Source organism: Amblyomma americanum, chromosome 1, assembly GCF_052857255.1.
Source record: "Amblyomma americanum isolate KBUSLIRL-KWMA chromosome 1, ASM5285725v1, whole genome shotgun sequence".
NCBI lineage: Eukaryota > Metazoa > Arthropoda > Arachnida > Ixodida > Ixodidae > Amblyomma > Amblyomma americanum.
The window spans coordinates 479085705-479105052 of NC_135497.1; the positions used below are offsets into that span (position 1 = coordinate 479085705).

General features: G+C 46.2%; 1 protein-coding gene across 1 annotated transcript in view; it reads left to right on the forward strand.

Annotated features, from left to right (window-relative positions):
- Positions 1-752: 752 nt before the first annotated feature.
- LOC144116063 (spastin-like) overlaps positions 753-19348 on the forward strand; it is a 28363-nt gene continuing 9767 nt past the window's right edge. The window contains exons 1-8 of the mRNA XM_077650722.1: positions 753-950; positions 3784-4019; positions 5400-5645; positions 11261-11407; positions 12358-12433; positions 14529-14620; positions 15647-15726; positions 19124-19246. Coding sequence (XP_077506848.1) covers positions 854-950; positions 3784-4019; positions 5400-5645; positions 11261-11407; positions 12358-12433; positions 14529-14620; positions 15647-15726; positions 19124-19246 — 1097 coding nt within the window. The 5' untranslated portion in view covers positions 753-853. The remainder of the gene's footprint in view (positions 951-3783; positions 4020-5399; positions 5646-11260; positions 11408-12357; positions 12434-14528; positions 14621-15646; positions 15727-19123; positions 19247-19348) is intronic.

Sequence of the window (19348 nt, forward strand, 5' to 3'; positions counted from 1 at the left end):
GCAAAGCAAAGAAGCTGACCATTAACTAACATTTCCTGGACATATAACATCTGTTTCCTTGTAGAAGCTTTAGTATCTTATAGTAAACTTTTGGCGTCCTACTCTTACCGTTGCCACCCTTGCCAGCATTGTAAGTTCTCATGCAGATGGTTGCACAAGAGGCGTGAGGGCTTTGCTTGCCTGGTTGAGAATTTTTTCTTACACCACTCTCCTGTGCTAAGTTGTTCACTATGCAACACTATACTGCAGGCAATGCTTTCAATATTCTGTTTATGGTGTGTGTGCATACTTTGTGCCTAGGATTATAAAAGTTGTGCCATTTTGCACGGCTTTGCCCTGTTGCATTTGTCGTAGCAGCAGCCAAAGCTCTTCAACTACCCGCAAAGCTTGGAATACACCAAATTTTTCAATACTGTGCATGCTGATTAGACCGAAATGTGGATATCAGCGGAGTCTTCCACCATCTGTTGCTATTAAATGAACTGCATATGGGTCTCATAAGTGGTCACTCCAGAGGGGGACCTTGGGGGGGGGGGGGTGGCACACTCATATATTCAGATTCTGTTAAGAGGCTAGCTGCTTAGAGGTGGCCTGATTTTGAAGCAGAATTTTGCGGCCGATGTGGTTGACGAGAGCTCTGGCAGCGTAAGCATGCTACTAGCATGTTGCATGTTTCTTGGCCATCGTTGCATGTGCAGAGAGCATGGTAAAGATTGCGCACCTAGGCGAGGACCTGCCCTGGCATGCGGGTGTGGCGCGGCCCCAGGGTGGCCAGAAGCGTCGAGCGTGGCAGAAGACGGCACCCGGCGACGACGCCGCCTCCGCGAACAGAGACGGCCCTTCTTGGCTGAAGATGGCGGAAAACGGAGGCATTACCGCCAATGGCCAGTCGCATGACAGGCACAGGCGTTGCAAGTCACCCATGCTTACACCCCAAGCACCCTCTGGTGGTCAGTCTTGTGCCATCATTACGCTTTGCCGTCTAGACTACAAGAATTAATTTTGCGTGCAAGTGTTTGTTTGGGAAGTGCTGGCTGCCATTGCAAGCTGCTGTGCTGGTTACGCAAAGTGTGCCCTCTGGCAGTCGTTTATGTCGCCGTGGAAAACATCCAACTCCGTGCCATATATTTGTGACGCTGACATGATAATTGAGGGTAGTATAGTGCAAACTTGCACTTCACAAGGTTTAAGGTGCCCGTGATCAGGCTTCGACATCTTGAAGGAGTATAGACACCTAACTTCCGGGTGCACATTTTGTTGTTTGTAATGATGCTTAAGTCATCATTATACATCGATTACCACTTGGTGTTCTCCTGCGACCCCTAAATAATTTGTAATTAAATTTTTCTTGTTCTGTTTTGGTTTGGTCTCGGTTTCAACAGCCAAACGACTGTGACATGGTTATAGGTCACTAGAGACATGAAAAAAACTGCAATAAAATTATTGCTTCTACATTCTTTGTCATTCCGGCTCTTGAGGAAGGCTGGTTTCAGCACTCTAGTGAATTCATTGCACTGGTTTCAGCACTGTAGATGATGAACCAGTGCTTATATCGATGTTTATTTCATGCCTCGCATGACATAAACCCTCACTTTGACGTCAGAGCTATTGTTCAGCTGTGAAAACTGAAACCGAAACTGCATGACTGAAAAACTCGATTCTAATTTATTTAGGGGTCCTAGGCAAATACCACATGGTGGCTCATCCATACATATTATTGCCTTCCGTCTCATTGTAGATCAGAAAACATACGCACCAAAATTAGGTGTCTATGCTCCTTTCATTATTCGCAATATATTGGATAGGTTGGTTAGGGTCGTCTTAGAAAAGTACTGCACGCAATGTGTGCCACAAGAAAACAGTAAAGTTCAAAGCAAAGTGCGTCCTGCACTCTTTTGCCATGGCTGATTTCCACATTGACAGAGGTGATGCCAAAGGCACATGCATGATGAGCAAACCCAGATGTTTTTTGGTTAGTCATTTTGGAGCGACTGTGACACACTTTTAGTGGCATCTCATGACCTGCACTATGCAGCTACCACGTGCGCTTTCCCCATCGCGTCTGTTCATTGAGTGTGAAGAGGAGAACCTTGCTTTGCCTTTGGACATGTTTGCGGTGGAGAGAAAACTATGTGTATAAGATATGGTGAGCATTTTAAATCTGTATGAATGGCTTGGGAGCTTATGAAAATGGCACACTTTGGGAGGACTCAGGCTAGTGCAGTCAGGGCTCATTAATTGTACCCCTGGTAATCCGGAAACCTGGATAACTTGAATTGCCAGCGCGGTCCTGGCTTATACCCATGTTAGTCTGGCGTTGGAGGCTCGGTGATATGGACGCTGCGGGTCTCGCACCGGTTAATTCGAGCAGGATTCCAATTAAGGGCAGCCACGTCCAGTAGTGACCACTTGGGCAAGCGATCGTCATAGGCATGTGCTCAAACCTGAATCGCGTGCTGTAGAGTCGCCCGCTCACATGTGATGTGCGTGCATTGGAAGGCGTAAATTAATGAAAAACGGTCAGTTGCCTCTACGGGTAGTTCCACCGCGTAGTTTAGGTTTCGGTTTTCAGAACTTTGCGCCAGCACGTGGTGACGGCGGCTATCAGCCGTGCATCAGCCAGGCAACCGAACCCAAGTTGCATAGAAAGTTGCATAGAATTCGAATGCAGTAGAACCCTGCTATAGTAAACTCGAATATTGTAGAAACTCTCATGCAGTAAAGTGAAACTGCGGTTCCATTTCGCCATAGAGGCCTGCATTTTTTTCACTGTTGTATTTTTTTTTCAAAAAACTGCTGTAGTAGAGCATCTGGCTGTGGCGACGCAGCTTCCGCGTAATGATGACTACCCGGCACGCGCAAGGCCGACATTAGGAGGTAAATGCATACCAAAGACGATAAAACGATGCTCTTTGAGATAGCTTCACCGCCAAGCTGAAAAGCTGTGGGGAGAAGCCAGATTCTAAAAGACCTTGGGCCGGGAGGCAATGCGCGCGGCGCGTGCAGAAAAAAAAAATTAAGCTCCCATGAACATGCAAAGGAGGCGTGGCTCGCTGAGAAAGGGAAGACAGTAAAAATGCAGTGAAAGGGTAGAGAAGGGAAGAAACGGGTGAACATTCGCATCACGGCAGCGCGAATCACCGCAGCTTTCGATGCATAGGGAAGCGGCAATGGAGGCGGCGTACATGGGCGGTACCGTGCCTCGACTGTGTCGCGCGTCTTATTGCCTTTTAAACGATGCTGAGGTTGCTGAAAATGACGCCGTGTTCACGCAAAAATTTTGTTTTCACATGAAATAAAATTATCGTTATATTCGTAGTTGCATTGCATTTGTGCATTATATTTGTATATTTGCATTGTATTTGTAGTTGTATTGTATTTTGTGTACTTGTGCACTTCAGGATGTGTAGAAAATTGGAAACATGATAACATGAAATGTGATAACCAAAAATAATTATCACATATAAAGGGACAATAAGAACAGGGTAGAGGGTATTCGTGAGTGTTTCTTTTATAAACCAACACTGACTTTAATGAGCTGCGAATTAATTACCAAAGAGCATCCTCAGAGCCATGCCATCCTAACAATTGATATAGTAAAAATCCCCATAGTCTCTTTACTACAGAGGGGTTCTGCTGTAGCACATCTGTTACCATGCACTTGTCCAATTGTCAGCGAATTCTTTTGTGAATTCCCCAGAGCACACATGCAGGTGTTTTTCGATGGCCTCGAATGATTTAATATTCTTGATGTTTAAATTTTTTTCCTTATGCGAACATCAGCGACGATAAAAAAGCAGACACCAGCATGTTCACGAGGAAGCATGGCTACACACGGTGTCCCAGCACAAGCTCAAACCCTGCCACGCAATGCACCATCTGGTCCTCGGACGACAGCAAAGTCGCCATCGCGGGTCGGCGGTCAGCCGGCAAGTAACTATGCAGCTCCAAATCCGGCGCCAACGGCAGCCAGGCAGCGCTTGGGGGCGCAGCAGCCAAATGCTCAGCAGCAGCCCAAGGTGAGGAACCATTGTTTGTGCTTATTTTTGGAGAGCGAGCTTGGCAGGCAAGTTTTGAACCAGCTTTTTCATATCCTTCAATTCGGCAAGGATTTACTAGGTGTTTGTTTTCAAATTCAATATGTCTGTAAATTTCATTGAAGTCTAAGTCTTTTCATGTTGTGCTTAAAGGACTCCGCTAAGGGGCGTAAGTAGCGTTTGTTAGGTTTTTGCACAGATATCAAAGGGGCACCATATTGTGGCTTGCACTACCTGAAGGTTTCACCAGCTGCGTGCATCTCCTGGGCTGCCACCACTCCATGTTTGGCGCGATTCTGGTGCTTATAGGTGCTGACCTGCCCCACTGTCACTACTGGTCGCGAGGGTTGGAACAGTTGCTACTGTGCACGGTTTGCTCTTGTTTACTTGTTGCGCCGCTTAAAAGCTGCTTTTTATGTAGAGCTGTCCTGCCTGTCTACGTTGAATGGCTGTATTGGCAAACAAATATAACACGCGTGGCAGCATGTCGACTCACATGAGGCTTGTGCGTTACATAGAAACATCTAGCTTACAGAGCCGTGCTGGGTGCTTATAGGCTGGTTATATGTAAAACAAGTTTATTACGATGCTTTGAAAAGTCAACTTTGAAATCACATGGCATACTCTGCTGTGTCATTGTCAGGTATATCATCTTTAGAATGACGTTCCATACTTGCACGATGTGTTGTAAGATTTACTTGGCTTTTCTTTACGAAGGAATGACATCACAGGTGCACTGGGAAATTGGAAAACTACTTTGAAAACTTTGCATGTATTTCTTTTGATATGGAACCTCAGCTTTTACCCCACCTGGCAAAAGCAGTGCCAGCGCATCTCGTTTATGTCACAGACCGATGTTGGTCTGTAGACTAGAATTCAGAGCAGTTCTTGAGCGTGGCCATTTTCTGCTGACTTCTTTTGACCTTCTGAAGCTTGATTTTGGACAAAATATGTGTGTGTTTTGTCCATGCGGTGCAGCGGGGGACATTTGGAGTGCCTTCATCATCATCATCAAAGGAAGCTTTATTTCATAATTCAAAAAAAAATTGTACAATATATTTGGACCGATAGCCTACATGGCTAGTGTCCGGTCCAATACAAATCAAGTCATTTAGGCATTTAGGCAACCACATAAATATGTAAAGTGAGAAAAAAATGAAAACAGCGAATTAACACAGCAAAAGCCTTGCGGGGCCTAAGTTTCGTTCAGTATCCTCTTTGTTAAAATCTAAGTTTTTCCATTGACCAAGGGCGTGGAATGCTGGTCAGGTGCCAGAGGGGGGTTGAGTGGGCGTTCCTGCGGGCAGCATGAGTCTTTTTCGTTCCCTTCTTACAATAAACTATTGCCACCAACTGTTATAGGGCCGGCAGCAACCGCAGCCGTCGCCATTGTCGCGGCCTGGTGCGCGTGGTGGCTCCTTCCGGGGTGGCAACACTGCAAACAGCAGGATGTCCACTCTCAAGGGTGTTGATTCGAGGCTAGCACACATGATCCTCGATGAGATTGTGGACGGAGGACCCACAGTTCTCTTCAGCGACATTGCCGGCCAGGAGGTTGCCAAGCAGGCTCTCAGTGAAACGGTCATCCTGCCCACCGACCGGCCAGAGGTGAGGTTGGGGGAAGGTTACCATATGTGTACGGTTGACAGTATTGTGTGACCTGTTCAGTGTGCGGTCCTCATGCATGGTTCACTTGGTGTTTGTAGTAGTTACTTGGATCGCAATAAAAGCGCATGAGACAATTGCTGTTCATGCAGTAAATGTTTTTTAATGTGTGGGGACTGGCCAGGAGTTTGAGCATAGGTAGTTTTGCGAAGCACAGCTGAGCTTGCCTAAGCACATTTGTGTTGTAGGATTTTGCGTGCTGTGGAATCTTGGCAATGATACGAATTGGTGAAATTCCTCCGCCAAAGTACATTCTGTACAATGTACTATCAGCAACAAACGAAACGTGAACAAGAAAACTGAGAAGGCAACTGAAAAACGCCATTATATTAGCTCCTGGACAGCCAGTACAACGGAGTTGAACACTTTTGAAAAACAGTATTCGTGCTTCCGGAATTATTAAATTACCCTTCACCAGTATTGAGCTTTCCTTGCCTACATGCTTATTTTGTGCTTCGTGGCTCAGTTATCTTGTTCACGTTTCATCTCTTGCTGACAGTACAGAAGAATGGTTCATAAGCTCTGCCACGCCGGTGTGGGTGATGCGAATGAGAGAACTGTAAGCAGCCAACAGCAGCATTGAAAAAGGAGGCCAATACACAAGGAGGAGACAAGCCCTCCCTCCCGGCTGGTCTCCTTGTCATTTCACTTGAACACAACAAATGTTCTTCCACTGATGGGGCTTCTCACCCCGTGAACCAGCCAACCGACCAGTCCTATGGCGGTGACATCGCTTGGTCTGTCCGCATTTCTTGCGTCTCCACGCACACTTGTCGCAGTCATCGTCTCGCCCGCACATTGCCAGCTTGCCATGGACGAAGCAGTCCGCTTAGTTCACTCACTAGCAAGGTGTGTGGAATTTTAATTATTTGCATCTGTTCCAACAAAAAAAAAGGTCGCATATGCGGAAGGTGCTCTTCTAAGGAAAAACTAGAGTTCTTAAAGAAAGTGGATGAGGAGCCAAAGAAAAATGCAAACGTCCCCCATGAAGCTAGGCCTATAGTGCTCTCTGTTCTTGTCAACTATTGGTCAGAGCGACCAGATCATGTACAGTGTGCAGCACTTTGGCGTTAACGCAAGACGCGACGACATGCCCATCATGTCGAGGTGGTGGAAGTCCTTCTGACACGGCTTAAACATTGACAGCATTGATGGCAGTTTTGTGCAAAAACACTTTCAGCATGGAAGATTGTCGGGCCTCCAGTGGTTGAGTACACAGGCATGGCCTTGCCTACAACAAAGCGAAGACGGTTGAGGCTTCCATTACGGAGGATTGGATGTCAATGACACTGCCGACGCTCATCGTGGGCCACCTGGGTCGCAGAATTGTCTACGTGGATGAGCCTGAGCTATTTTATAACCTGCAGTCGAAAAAGAGCCATTGTATTAAATTCAAAGCCTGCCACGGCAGGCAAAAAAGCAAGCAGCAACTGTATTTTTCTGCTGCAGTGCTGACTGCTCAGAAAAGATGCCACTGACAGTCATTGGAAAATTCACAAGCCCCGATGCTTCAAGTTATCTGGTCGGTTGCCTTGTATCTATAAGACAAACAAAAAGGCTTGGATGACGTCACCGCTGTTTTCGGAGTTGGTGCCGAATCCGGATAGGAATATGTCCTGATTGTCCCGACTGTTTTGATTTTAGATCAATGTTTAATGTGCCCACAAGAGGTTATGCTGCAAAGTGTAAAAGTTTTTGCCGGAAAATGTTAAGTCATTTGCAGCCTCTTGATTCTGGCATTATTAAGAATGTTACGTATAGCTTGAAAAGTGTCGGTGTGCCTCCTCTTATCGAAAATCGATTGAAAGGACTGAACCTCCAGATCAATCTTTTGGGCTCTGTGCGCTTCATCACAATGCCCTGGCAGAGTGTGTCTCTTACGACTATAGCCAACTGCTTCAGCTAGTGTGGTATGTTCAAATCCAATTTGGCTGCCTCAGATTTGATTCCCATTGAAAACTGGGACAGACTTTGCGTGGACTGCTCTGCTGACAACTTTGTGACTACTGATGAGGATCTCGCAAGCTGTGGTCTGCTAACTGCTGCCGACATTGTAGAGAATATGGCAACATCTCAGCCTGAATTCGCAAGCAGCAATGATGAAGACAGCTGCAACTGCAGCGATGATCAGCCACTGGCAACAGTGGAAACGATGCATGCCTTCGGCATTCTGTGGCATGTTGTGGCATCAGACTATGCGTTGGAAACACTTGTGCTGTTATTTTCTCTTCAAAATTGTTTGCTGGCTGACCTGGTAGAGCTACGCACCGGCAGACATCCGGGGCTTGCACACAAATGAATTGCTGTATGTGGGCTTCATGGTTGGAAAAAAAACTTGATTTTGCTTGTTTCTCGGTAATACGAAATTTCAATTCATGCATATATGTACTTGTTTTTGCAAACCCGGTTTTTCACAAAAAAGTCATGGTCTGTCGGAAAGATAACCTGGTTTCACGGACCTTCGAGTGACCTCATGCCCATCAGCAATTGTCACCATGATGGAAATTGAACTACAGTGGAATCCAGATTATATGACTTTCTCGGGCGAGCGTCGTAAAATCTGAACATAAATTATGCCTATAAAAATACTACTTTTTTCGCGCGACGAGTTTACGAGAAACTTCAATGTAAACTACTAACATACTCTGCAGGGCTTGGAAACCGAAATTACTAAAAGAGTAAATGCGATAAGAATTAATGCTGCAGTACAGGTACCAATCATGCTTTATTCAAACGGACCTTTCCGGCACTCCGCTGCCCACTGCCGCAATTCCCGCCAGCCGGCGCGAACATTAAAAAGAGTCTGTCAGTTTCTTTCGGACCTTATTTAATCCGTGAACTTGCAAAATCTTTCGCTCTAGTTGGGCAACGTCTAAAAGGAGGTCCTCTGCGGCGTCGCGTGAACAGATGAAGTTCCGGATGCCGTCTATGTGCCGTTGCACCTCGGCGAATGTGGTAGGCACAGGCACGGCATTTGTGTCGTCGTCGTCGTCCTCGTCCGATGTCGCAGTGGTGTCAGCACTAGGCAAAGCCTCCGTGATTGCATCATCCAGCGACACCTAGCCGCAGATCGCAACGTTGTCGTCGGCTTCCAGGTACTCGGCGAAGGTCGTGGCGAGGTTTAAACCCTCTGAATCGTCTTCGGTGAAGCCTGCATCGGTCTCAAGCGGCATCGAGGTCGTTGCGTCCCCAGCAAAGGAGGCAGTCTCTCGCTTAAAGCCACAGTGCTTGAATAAGTTGGCGGTTGTGCTTTGCGACACTGCGTTCCATGAACTGGCTATAAAATGCATGGCGTCGAGCACAGTGATCTTTTTTTCTGACTTGCTGCGCTCCATAGCCGCCAGCCGACGCTGCACTAACCGCTTCCGGTACCCTTGCTTCACGCACTTAATGATGGCGGCATCCAGCGGCTGCAGCCGTCTTGTGCAGTTGGGCGAAAAAAAAACAACATTTACGTTCCTCAGACTGGACGTATCGGGTGGGTGGCATGGTGCATTGTCCACGAAAAGCAATATTTTCCTTGCCTTGGAAACCATTTTGCAATCCAACTGCTGCAAAAATTGCTGAAGAGCGAAGACGTCACCCATGCCTTTTTGTTAAAGTTATAGCTGCATGGCATGGTCTTCAAGTTCTTAAAGCACCGTGGCTTTGCAAATTTTCCGACAACGAGCACGTGCAACCTCTCGGAACCGTCCTCGTTAGCACATAATAGTGCTGTCGCCCGCTCTTTACTGCGCTTGCCACCATGACAGCTGTCACCTTTAAACGCAAGGGTTTTTGCTCGGGCTGCATATGGTAAAAAATACCGCTTTCATCGGCATTGAAAACGTCGCATGGCTTGTATGCAGCAATCATCTCTGGCAGCGACTCCATCCACTTGTTCACCGTCGAAACGTCCACGGAAGTGCTTTTTCTGCAGGAGCGGCTGTACACAATCCTGTTTCGTTTTTTAAAGCGATCCAGCCACCCGTTCAATGCCTGAAAGTTGTTGATGCCCAGACGCAATGCCACAAGGTTCGCCTTTTCTTTTTGGATGGCACCGTCCGCATTGATCGCAGAGCTCCATGCCTGATGCAGCCACCTGACGAGAAATTTTTTTAGCTTCTCATGCTGTCCTTCTTTTGCCGCTATCCACTTGAGCCCGGACTTGTTGGCATTTTGCAATATCACCGCTTTGTTTGCCAGGATCGTCTCAAGCGAAGATTCGGGTATGTTAAGGTCCCGGGCAATGCTGGCTTTCGCGCTCCATGCCGCTTTTCTGCTTCCTCGATAATATGGAGCTTATCACCGAGCGACAGAACTGCCAGCATTCGGGACATCGTGCGTCGCGTTGCTCCACACAACTCAAAACCTTGCTGAACACTGGCCGCTAGGATTACGACGAAGATCACGTGCGATGAACCTAGGCCTATCCACGCTACCTTGTCGGCGATCTGCTGCTAGGAAACTGGAAAGCAACGCTTCCCTAACGCGACGAGAGGCGACGCCGCCGAGAAAAGAGGGAGCGAAAGGGAGAAAGTGATTGTGGAGAAGAAAACGCGCTATTTCAGCACAGCGGGTGTCGCGGAGGGCAGCTGGTGGGGGAGAGAGAAACGAACTATGAGACGAGGCAGGAAAGGAAGCTGCGCCCGCTGGAGCAAACCGATTGAGCGAGGTCAAGCGCTCCGCATGCGGAGAGACGGCGTGAAGAAAGAGATCCGCGGCTTTTTTCTTTCGCCCGCCGTTCCGTCCCGCGCTTCGCGAGAGTCATATGACGTGGGTCCGGTGTAAAATTACATTGGGTAACTAAGGTTTTTAATGCATTGCTTCTATGGGGACTTCGCCGGGTCTGCGTTAATCCATCGTAAAGCCCGGGTCGTCGCCAAACCGGGGGACGTATAACCGGGGTTCCACAGTATCTGTCTTCTGGCTGGTAATGTTTGTTGCATGCTAATCATGGCGAGATACCCTTCTTTCTAGTGTTGTTGCCTTGTTCATTGTCATTGCCAAGTCATGGGTGCAAGGTAACCAGCTCAAAGATTGGGCACTTGCTTTTGACTTTTCTTTGAAATGATGTGCAAGACACCAGAAATATGCATCACCACATGGACTTTGCCTAGGCCTGGTTAATAATTTATAATTCTTTCTTCTCTCATGTTTTGGCTTCAACAGTCTAACCCAAATGGCTATGATGTTACGGGCAAGTTGAGACTGCATGTATCGAAGGAGGGGTGTTGTCCTCTTGGCTTTTAGGGTAGGCTGACGTAACAGCTGAATTAAAATAATGGAAGCAGTTATCACAGCACTGATTTGATGTGCCTCATTTGACCTCAACATTGTCTCTTCTTGTGTCTGACATTGTAGCCACCGTTCAACTGTTGAAACCAAAACGTGTGAGAAAAAACTGAGGTACGACTTGCTTACTGGGCTTAGGCAAAATCAACATGGTGAGCCATGTATACTGTCTTGTGCTTCTAAGTTCTACCCATTAAAAGAAGCATTCAACCAGACTTTGGTGTCCTCCAAACTTATTCCCTTGCCACATTTCACAGTTACGTCAAATCGTTTTTCCCTCTCAGCTGTTCACTGGCCTGCGAGCACCGCCCAAGGGCTTGCTCCTGTTTGGTCCTCCTGGCAATGGCAAGACCATGCTGGCCAAGGCAGTCACCCACGAGTCCAACTCAACATTCCTCAACATCAGTGCTGCATCGCTTACATCAAAATACGTGAGTGCCTGCTAGGGGGATGGGGGGCAGAATTGTTTCTGGCATGGAAGCTGCTGTCACGTCCAACACTTTTAGGTGCTGCTCATTTCTGTTGCACAAATATTTTTTTCTACTAGAGTAGTCTGTGCAGGCCTCTGAATGCCAGTCAGTCAGAATTGAGGTGCTAATCTCCAGTGGTTATTTTTCAGACATGTACAAAATTTCCCACGAAGTGTTCAATGTGAAAACCATAACTTCATATGAGCGGTCCATCCTGGATATATCGAACCTGGAGGGTTTGAATGCTAAAATGTAGCACTGGTGTTCGAACGCATGTTCTCACGTGTTCTCACTAATGGCTGACTTATTAAGATTTTCACTGAATGTGTGGTCCAGGCAATCTTGGAGTGTGCTGTGGCATCAGATTTCTTTTCGCTGTGTTCGACTTGGTGGGTGGTCTCGGCTTTGTCTGAAAGCAGTAGGGTTTGCCACTGTGTTGTCATCTTAACCACACGACGCACTTGCCACGATTCTTGAAGGATGAAGTGCCAAACAGCAGCAGGTACGGGGACATTAAACCTCTTTAAACCATAAAACCAAAATCATGGTAAACGAAAATGGGCCTTTAGAGCTTTTGTATCTTAATGATATAACTTCATTACTACAAGAGGATTGAAAAAGGTAATTCTCTAATTTTGTAAAGGTAACTTGGCCCTTGGAATATTTATCGCAAGGGGAAAATGAACCATGGCCTACAGTTAACCTTTCTTTATTCCATTGCTTAACAAGCCCCTCGGTTTGCTTTGTTCAGAGCCGCCAGTGACATTTACACTATAGCCATTTGGTTGGAATAATCAATTTATGCTTTTAGCTTCTGCAATTTATGCCATTTTTTGTGTTGCTCATGATTGTACAGTTTTTGTCTCATGCCATCTATTTTTTTCCCTCCGTTCTTGTTCCTCGGAACGAAGGTTGGCGAAGGTGAAAAGCTGGTGCGAGCTCTGTTTGCTGTGGCACGCGAGCTGCAGCCAAGCATCATCTTTATTGGTGAGTGGGCTCTGTTTGGCATTTGTTGCATGTACGTTTTCCCCTGCTATGTTTCTGCAGTGACAGCTGTATGGGCTGTGCTCGGCAAAATCGTATTGTGATCGTAATCTGCGCTGTTCCCCTTTCCGTCCTCAGACCCTCTTCCTTGTCTCCTTGATTCTCTCTCTTGTCGTGCCTGTCACACTGGACGGTGTGCGCCATGCAGTGGCTGTGCATGGCCATGCATGGAATGTGTGTCGGCACTACCATATTAAAATCTACACCGATAGTTTCTGTAATAGGTTGACTCCCATACGTCCTATAGGTCCTATACTCCTGGAGGTCAGCTCAGATTAAAAGATTTTGTTGTGTTCATAAAATGCAGGGACAACACGTAAAACAGAAAAAAAAGGTAGCACATAGGTGGCTGGCACCCCCACGAAATGCCAGCAGAAAATGGCACTGTAGCGGTTACTATTCGCAGCTGATGCCTATAGAAGTGCACATGAGCACGGGCTGCCTTTTGACTTCGCTTTCTCTTGTGTGGGGGCGTGGGCACGTTCCATGGCTGTGCAAGTTTTTTCACACGTGGTGTTTCGCCGACATCATGGCACTAAGCAGATGGTGTCAATATAGCGCCACCTTCAAGCAAAAGGTAGTGCTCATTCCAGAGCAGCCTTCAATTGTGCAAGCCGGTCAAGACTTCGGCGAGCCCATAAAGAATGTTCATCTTTGGAGGGGGGTGATCTTGCCCCGCAACGGGTAGGGTCTTCACAGGTGCGAAGAAACGCAGCCATTCCGCAGTCGAATCGGTGCTAGTAGAGTTTGTAAAATCGTGGAGGTCATCGGCATTTTCAGTGACAAAAGTACTACAGGACTAAGTGAGAGCTGGCAAGAGGCTAAGACATTCGACGGGACCAGTGAAATGCGCTAGCTAACTCCAAGAGGCTGCATCCAGCGTGCATCACTAGGAGTTGTAGCTAGCTGGATCTCTGCGGCCCAGGATTATGTCCTGGAAAGCTTGGTTACACGCTCGTTCCGAAGGTGCAGCATTCCCACTGCATTTGCTGGCACAGTAGATTGTGCACTGTACAAAGAGTACAGCGTTAAGGAGGACAGCAATGATTTGTACAAGTGAGTGGGAGTAGGTTCATGGAAATAAATTCCATTTGCGTGCTGGTGGCCCTGCTGTTGTTCTGGTTTTTTTTGGGGGGAAAGTTATTTTTTTTATTTGGCCTTCAACTTTCAGATGTTGGCTTAGAATTGTGGGTGACTTAGATTTGAGTAAATCCAGTACACCTCTGTGCCATTCCAGTGGCCTGCTATCCTAATACTTTGTTGTTGCTCCCATTGTCTACAGTTCTCTGTAGCCAAAAATTTTGGTTGCCTGATGTGGGTCTTAGCATTGCCATTAGAGGCCCCATTGTGAGCAGCTGCTGGTGTTAATGTGAGGCAGTGTACATGGAATAGCCACCTGCCATAGTTGGCATAGTTGGCAAAATTGTGAGAGAGAAATGCGCTCTCAAACTGTAGGGGAGAGAGGATGGAGAGGCCGGAGATGGCTGCTATGGGATGAAAACCCCCTTAAAAAAAAGTGTTGAATGAAATGACTTCGTAAAACAGATAATGACTAATGACTCATCAGCGAAAAATGAAAATCAAATAGCATTTTCGCGAATGTGCAAAGTCCGATGAAAAACTTTGCAACAACACAAATCGCTGCATAGTGGAGAAATGCTCTTAATGCTGATGCATTGTAAACATGTAATGCAGCTAAGCACCCATTAAATTCGTGATCCTTCAAGTCTTATATCGCTTGCTGTCAGCGACTCCTCTAGCTTCACAATGGATTACTCTGACTTGCACATTACTAATTCTGTGCTGCACATTAGTACTGAGATATCAGAAGGGATTGGCAGCGTTAAGACTACAGTAGTGACTGGCTTAGGTGAACGAATATAGAAGGGCCGTCAGTTGCTTACCAACTAAGGGCCTATCTCTTGTACACGTTCTGTAATCAGCCTAAAATGCACCATGTTTGTGTTGACTAAATGCATTATACTCTCAGTCCTTCAAATAGATTGCAGACTTTGTGTTGTGCATGTTCCTTGCGCAGATGAGGTTGACTCCTTGCTGAGCGAGAGGAAAGATAACGAGCACGAGGCACCGCGGAGGCTCAAGACTGAGTTCTTGGTGGAGTTTGATGGGGTGAGTCTCAGCCATTGAGCTTCACATGTCTCTTTAAAGCACTGAGTCATTAGAAATGTGCATGCAGAAACTTGTCGACGTGGGCTTTGCAGGCTTCTAGTGGGACATGCATTGGCACTATTGCCTCCTTAAGCCGTGAAACCTTTGCATGGAGGATGGCATGGTAGTTTTATGTATGGTGTGCAACCTTTGCATAGTAATGGTGTTAGCAACTGCCTTGGTTCCTGAAGGCTCAGTGGTACCCAGAGCATGGGACTTCCATGACGTTCGCTTCCTTCATTCGGCCATGAAGCCGCCGCCGTGGTTCAGTGGTTATGGTGCTCGGGTGCAGACCCGAAAGACGCCGGTTTGATACTGGCTGCAGCGGCTGAATTTAGACGGAGGCGGAATGCTGGAGGCCCGTTGTGCTGCTTGATGTCAGTGAATAGTAAAGAACCCCAGGTGGCTGGAAATATCTGGAACCCTCCACTACGGCATCCCTCGTAGCCCAAGTCACTTTGGGATGCTAAACTCCATGAAACCAATCCAAACCACTATTGAATGCTTTTCCTGGGCTTCACATATGCGGCAGTGTTTGTGGAGGGCGAAAATTACAGAAGGGCTTGGGTGGGTGGGCAGCCATCACAGTGGGTGGCTGCCACCATGGGTAGCCGCCATGCTTTTGTTTCATATGAAAAACCACTAGTAATTAAACTTATATGTGTTTTAACAATTTCAAGCACAGTTCTCCTGCACTGCGAGAAAAAAAGTTGCGAACATCAGGTTGACCCTCATTACCATGAACTTTTATAGCATCTCGGAATATCAGTGTCGTCATAAAGTGGTCTGTAGCAAAAGAAAGACGTGTACTTTGGCTCACATCAAGACATGGGAGTAATATTTTATGCATGAACCTTTTAAAAGCTTGGCATTCCCCATTAGATTGTCTTTGTGCGTTGTTTTACAGCATTCGGATGGAGCTGCACATTTTGTCACAATGAGAACTGTCAGTGACGTGGTTTGATGAGCTGGGCTTTCTCAATGCAGCTTCACACGGGCAGTGAAGAGCGGGTGCTCGTGATGGGAGCAACGAACAGGCCTCAGGAGCTCGACGATGCAGCGTTGAGGTGAGTTGAAAATGGCTGAACTTAATGCGAGCTGCTTAGTCCTCAGCCCTCCATGTTAGCTGCACTGTATTGACGTCATGGCAATTTGCAATAAAAAATCATTAATAGATTTGCTAAGTATTGCTCGAGGAAACTATACTATCCACGACAATTTGTGATCCAAAATCAACAAGATCGTGAAAAATGTGACTAAGAATTAAGTACAAAGCTATTTATTGTTTCACTTATAGACATGTGGGTTAGCACTCAGTGGCACAAGATCTGAGGAACTTGTATGGTGCTTGCAGACTTGTATTGTAATTTGTTTTGTTTTCAGCGTAAAATAAACTTGGCAACTTATCCATGCTGTCCACGCCAAGGGTGAAAGTAACCGGAACCCCTTCGTTGTCACTGTCACTCTTTTCGATGCTTTGCCCCCTTGCACTGGTGAATTGCGGAAAAGCCACTCTGGCGGCTGACTGCTGCTGGTTTTCTGCTTATGTCACGTGCCTCGACAATGTATGATCCAAAACCAACAAGATTGTAAAAAATGTGACTAATACCCCTATCACACCGCATGTTTAATGCCTTTCGCAGCGAATGACATTGCGTGTGAATGGCGTTTTTTTTTTGCTGCTACACAGGCACAGTCGATGAGATTCACAGCTAACTACATTCCCCCATTGAATGAGTTTCCCGAACTCATGCACGCACGACCTGTGTAATCTAGACGACAACGCCTTGGTGAAATTTTACAAAATGTACAAGTTAAAACAAAATATAATCAAAGTAAACATTAACTGTAACAAGGTAACCATGTTCACCTGTGTTCTTCTTTTCCTGGTGTCTCATACTTTCGCTGGGGCAATTGTCTGTAAACATGAACTTTTGGATCATTGAACTTCTGAATTATTCTTCGATTTAAATCTGTATTTGAAGCGATTTGCACAACTATACTCTTCCTAGTCGCCGATGGCTGCTGTCGGTCTGCCGTGTTTGTTTACAAACCGCCCTCTATCCTTCCTTGAGATGGCATGGTCGCAAATTCCATCCACCATTAAGGTTCATCATGGAGAACAACCGTGCAGCTTCGCCAGCCCAGAATGAAAAACAGAAGGCACATTCAACTGATGATGCAACGTGCGCACTTCCGAAAGTGTGGAAGACCACCTCAGTGATTTGCGCTGCAAGCGCAACATGCGAGTGCATATTGCCATTCGGGAGACCACCTCAGTGATTTGCGCTGCAAGCGCAACATGCGAGTGCATATTGCCATTCGGGAGTTCCTCTGTGCGCAAGTTATCAGCAAGACTAAAGGAGATAAAATCCAAGATCAAAAACCTTGGAAACAGGTACCGGTTCGTTTGTTTGAACTGTTTCCCATTAGCAACTGTCAAAAATTCACCGATATCACAGCCCTCTATACTGCAGACTGCGGGAGGCATCGCGGGCAGGAGAGATCATGAGTGGCTTGGAGCCTGTCTTGCTTTGGACATTTCAGGTGTTGCAAAAATTTTTTAGTCTTTTAATGTTTAGCAATGTGCTACTAACAATAAATATACATATATATGAAAAATCTGATTTGTAACGCTTTGTTGTCATAGCAGTTCGCCGGTGGACATCGCCATCAATTCCAAATGCCATTTTGTGTACAAATTTAGAACGGGAACGCCAGATCGCAATGACATTCAGTGCGAATGTAATTTCTTGCGAATGACATTCAATGTCCCGTGTGACAGGGGTAAAGAATTAAGTACTAAGCCATTTATTCAGTTTCACTTCCCATAGAGGTGGGTCAGCACTTACTGGCACAAGATCTGAGGAACTTGTATGGCGCTTGCAGACATCTATTGTATTTTAGTGCGAAATAAACTTAGCAACTTATCCATGCTGTGAACAGCAAGGGTGAAAGTAACCGGAACCCCTTCGTTGTTGCTGTCACTGCTTTGGATGCTTTGCCCCATTACACTGGTAAATTGCGGAAAAGCCACTCTGGTGGCCTGGCTGGCTCTCTGCTTATGTCGGCGTGCCCCTCTCCCATGCTTGGCCCACAAATATGCCCGCGAACTTCCGGGTGGCCACCAAACATGTCTCGCATCAGAATTGCTGAAACATTTAAGATACCAGAAAAATCGTTATTACCCGGTGACATATTAACCAGAAGGAAAACTGTGCAACTCTTCTGCGCATTTTTATTGCTCTGTATCTTTGAGTGTATGACCTGGAAACATTTGGTGAGTTTCTACTATACTTGTGAAAGGAGCTAGTGGCATCACTATATGCATTTCACTCAAGTCTTTCTGTCTACAGAACCTTTATCAGTGAAAACAGCATTTTTATCATTCAGCCATTCAGCCATTTATCATTCAACATTTTTATGTCAGCCAGTTTAATTGCCTTGTTATAGATTGTCTTACCCATCAAGCGCTGGGTAAAAAGGGGCAGAAAAATCCGAAGTTAATGCCAATTTCCATTAATGCTTACTGCCTTAACACTGTTTTGTGTCTGGCAGCATTCGAAATCTTACGAAGAGCACATGCGGCAGGTTCATGACTGGTAGCTTTAACAGATAAAAACTCCAACTTGAGTGCTGTTCTGGATGATTCCTTCCGAAGCATATCTGTGAAAAAAATTTCCCTGTAATTATAATGCTATCAAAGGAATGTACAATATATTCACTGGTGTTTGTTGGATTCAGTGCAAAAAACAAGCAGCAAAAACCCCCTCTCCGACCAATTGAGTTATTCTGTTATCATAGTTGTTCTCCACTCATGTTCAAGGTGATTGACCATGACTGACCATTGGTTGGAGGGCATACTCTGAAGAGTATTTGCTGCAATACTATTTCCTGAGTTACACTTTTTGACAGAATGATTTTTGTTCTTACAGTAGGATACAGCTTAAAAAAATAAGCTGCAGATGGCACCAACCCATGGCCTGCAGGGGGTTGTGTTGCTCCCCTAGCTAATCGCAGTAGTGAACGGAATTAGCAATTGAATGTTTTATTGCAATCAACCCACCAGAGGCATCAAAGTTCTTGCATTTACAATTTCGCCTATTTTGCATTTTGTTTAGATTAAAAGGAACTGCGTGAAAGTCAAGAATGGGGGCAGAGCTTCACTGCAGACTGAAGATGTTTGACCAGAAGGCAGTGAAGCAGGCAGTGCCACAGCACTATGCTTGAGCTAAACCCGTCAGTCTTATATCAGGCCGTCGTCACCTGTCGTGTCGTCCCGTGTTTTCTGCTTTCTGCCATGTACCGGTGCAAAATATTGTTTCAGTACAATCTGCACTTTTAAGTACTTTTTGCCTTGAGGATGCGGTATCTCTTTAGGAGCTGTGTTGTAACCAAGCGCCATTGTGACTGCAGAGTTGCTTAGTAGTGTGGCTCACTGTGCATTGCATTTGTGCATTGCAGACGCTTCACGAAACGGGTGTATGTGACGTTGCCTGATGAAAACACCCGGCTGGTTCTCCTGGAGAAACTGCTGAAGAAGCAGAACAGCCCACTGTCTCTGGACAAGCTGAAGTACCTGGCAAGGTACCCTGCCATGCCTGATTGCCTTTAAATTTGGATTTGGCTTCTTAGTGGTTCGTTGTATCACTTCATATTGGATTGGGTTGTAGCTAGGGTTTATGGTTG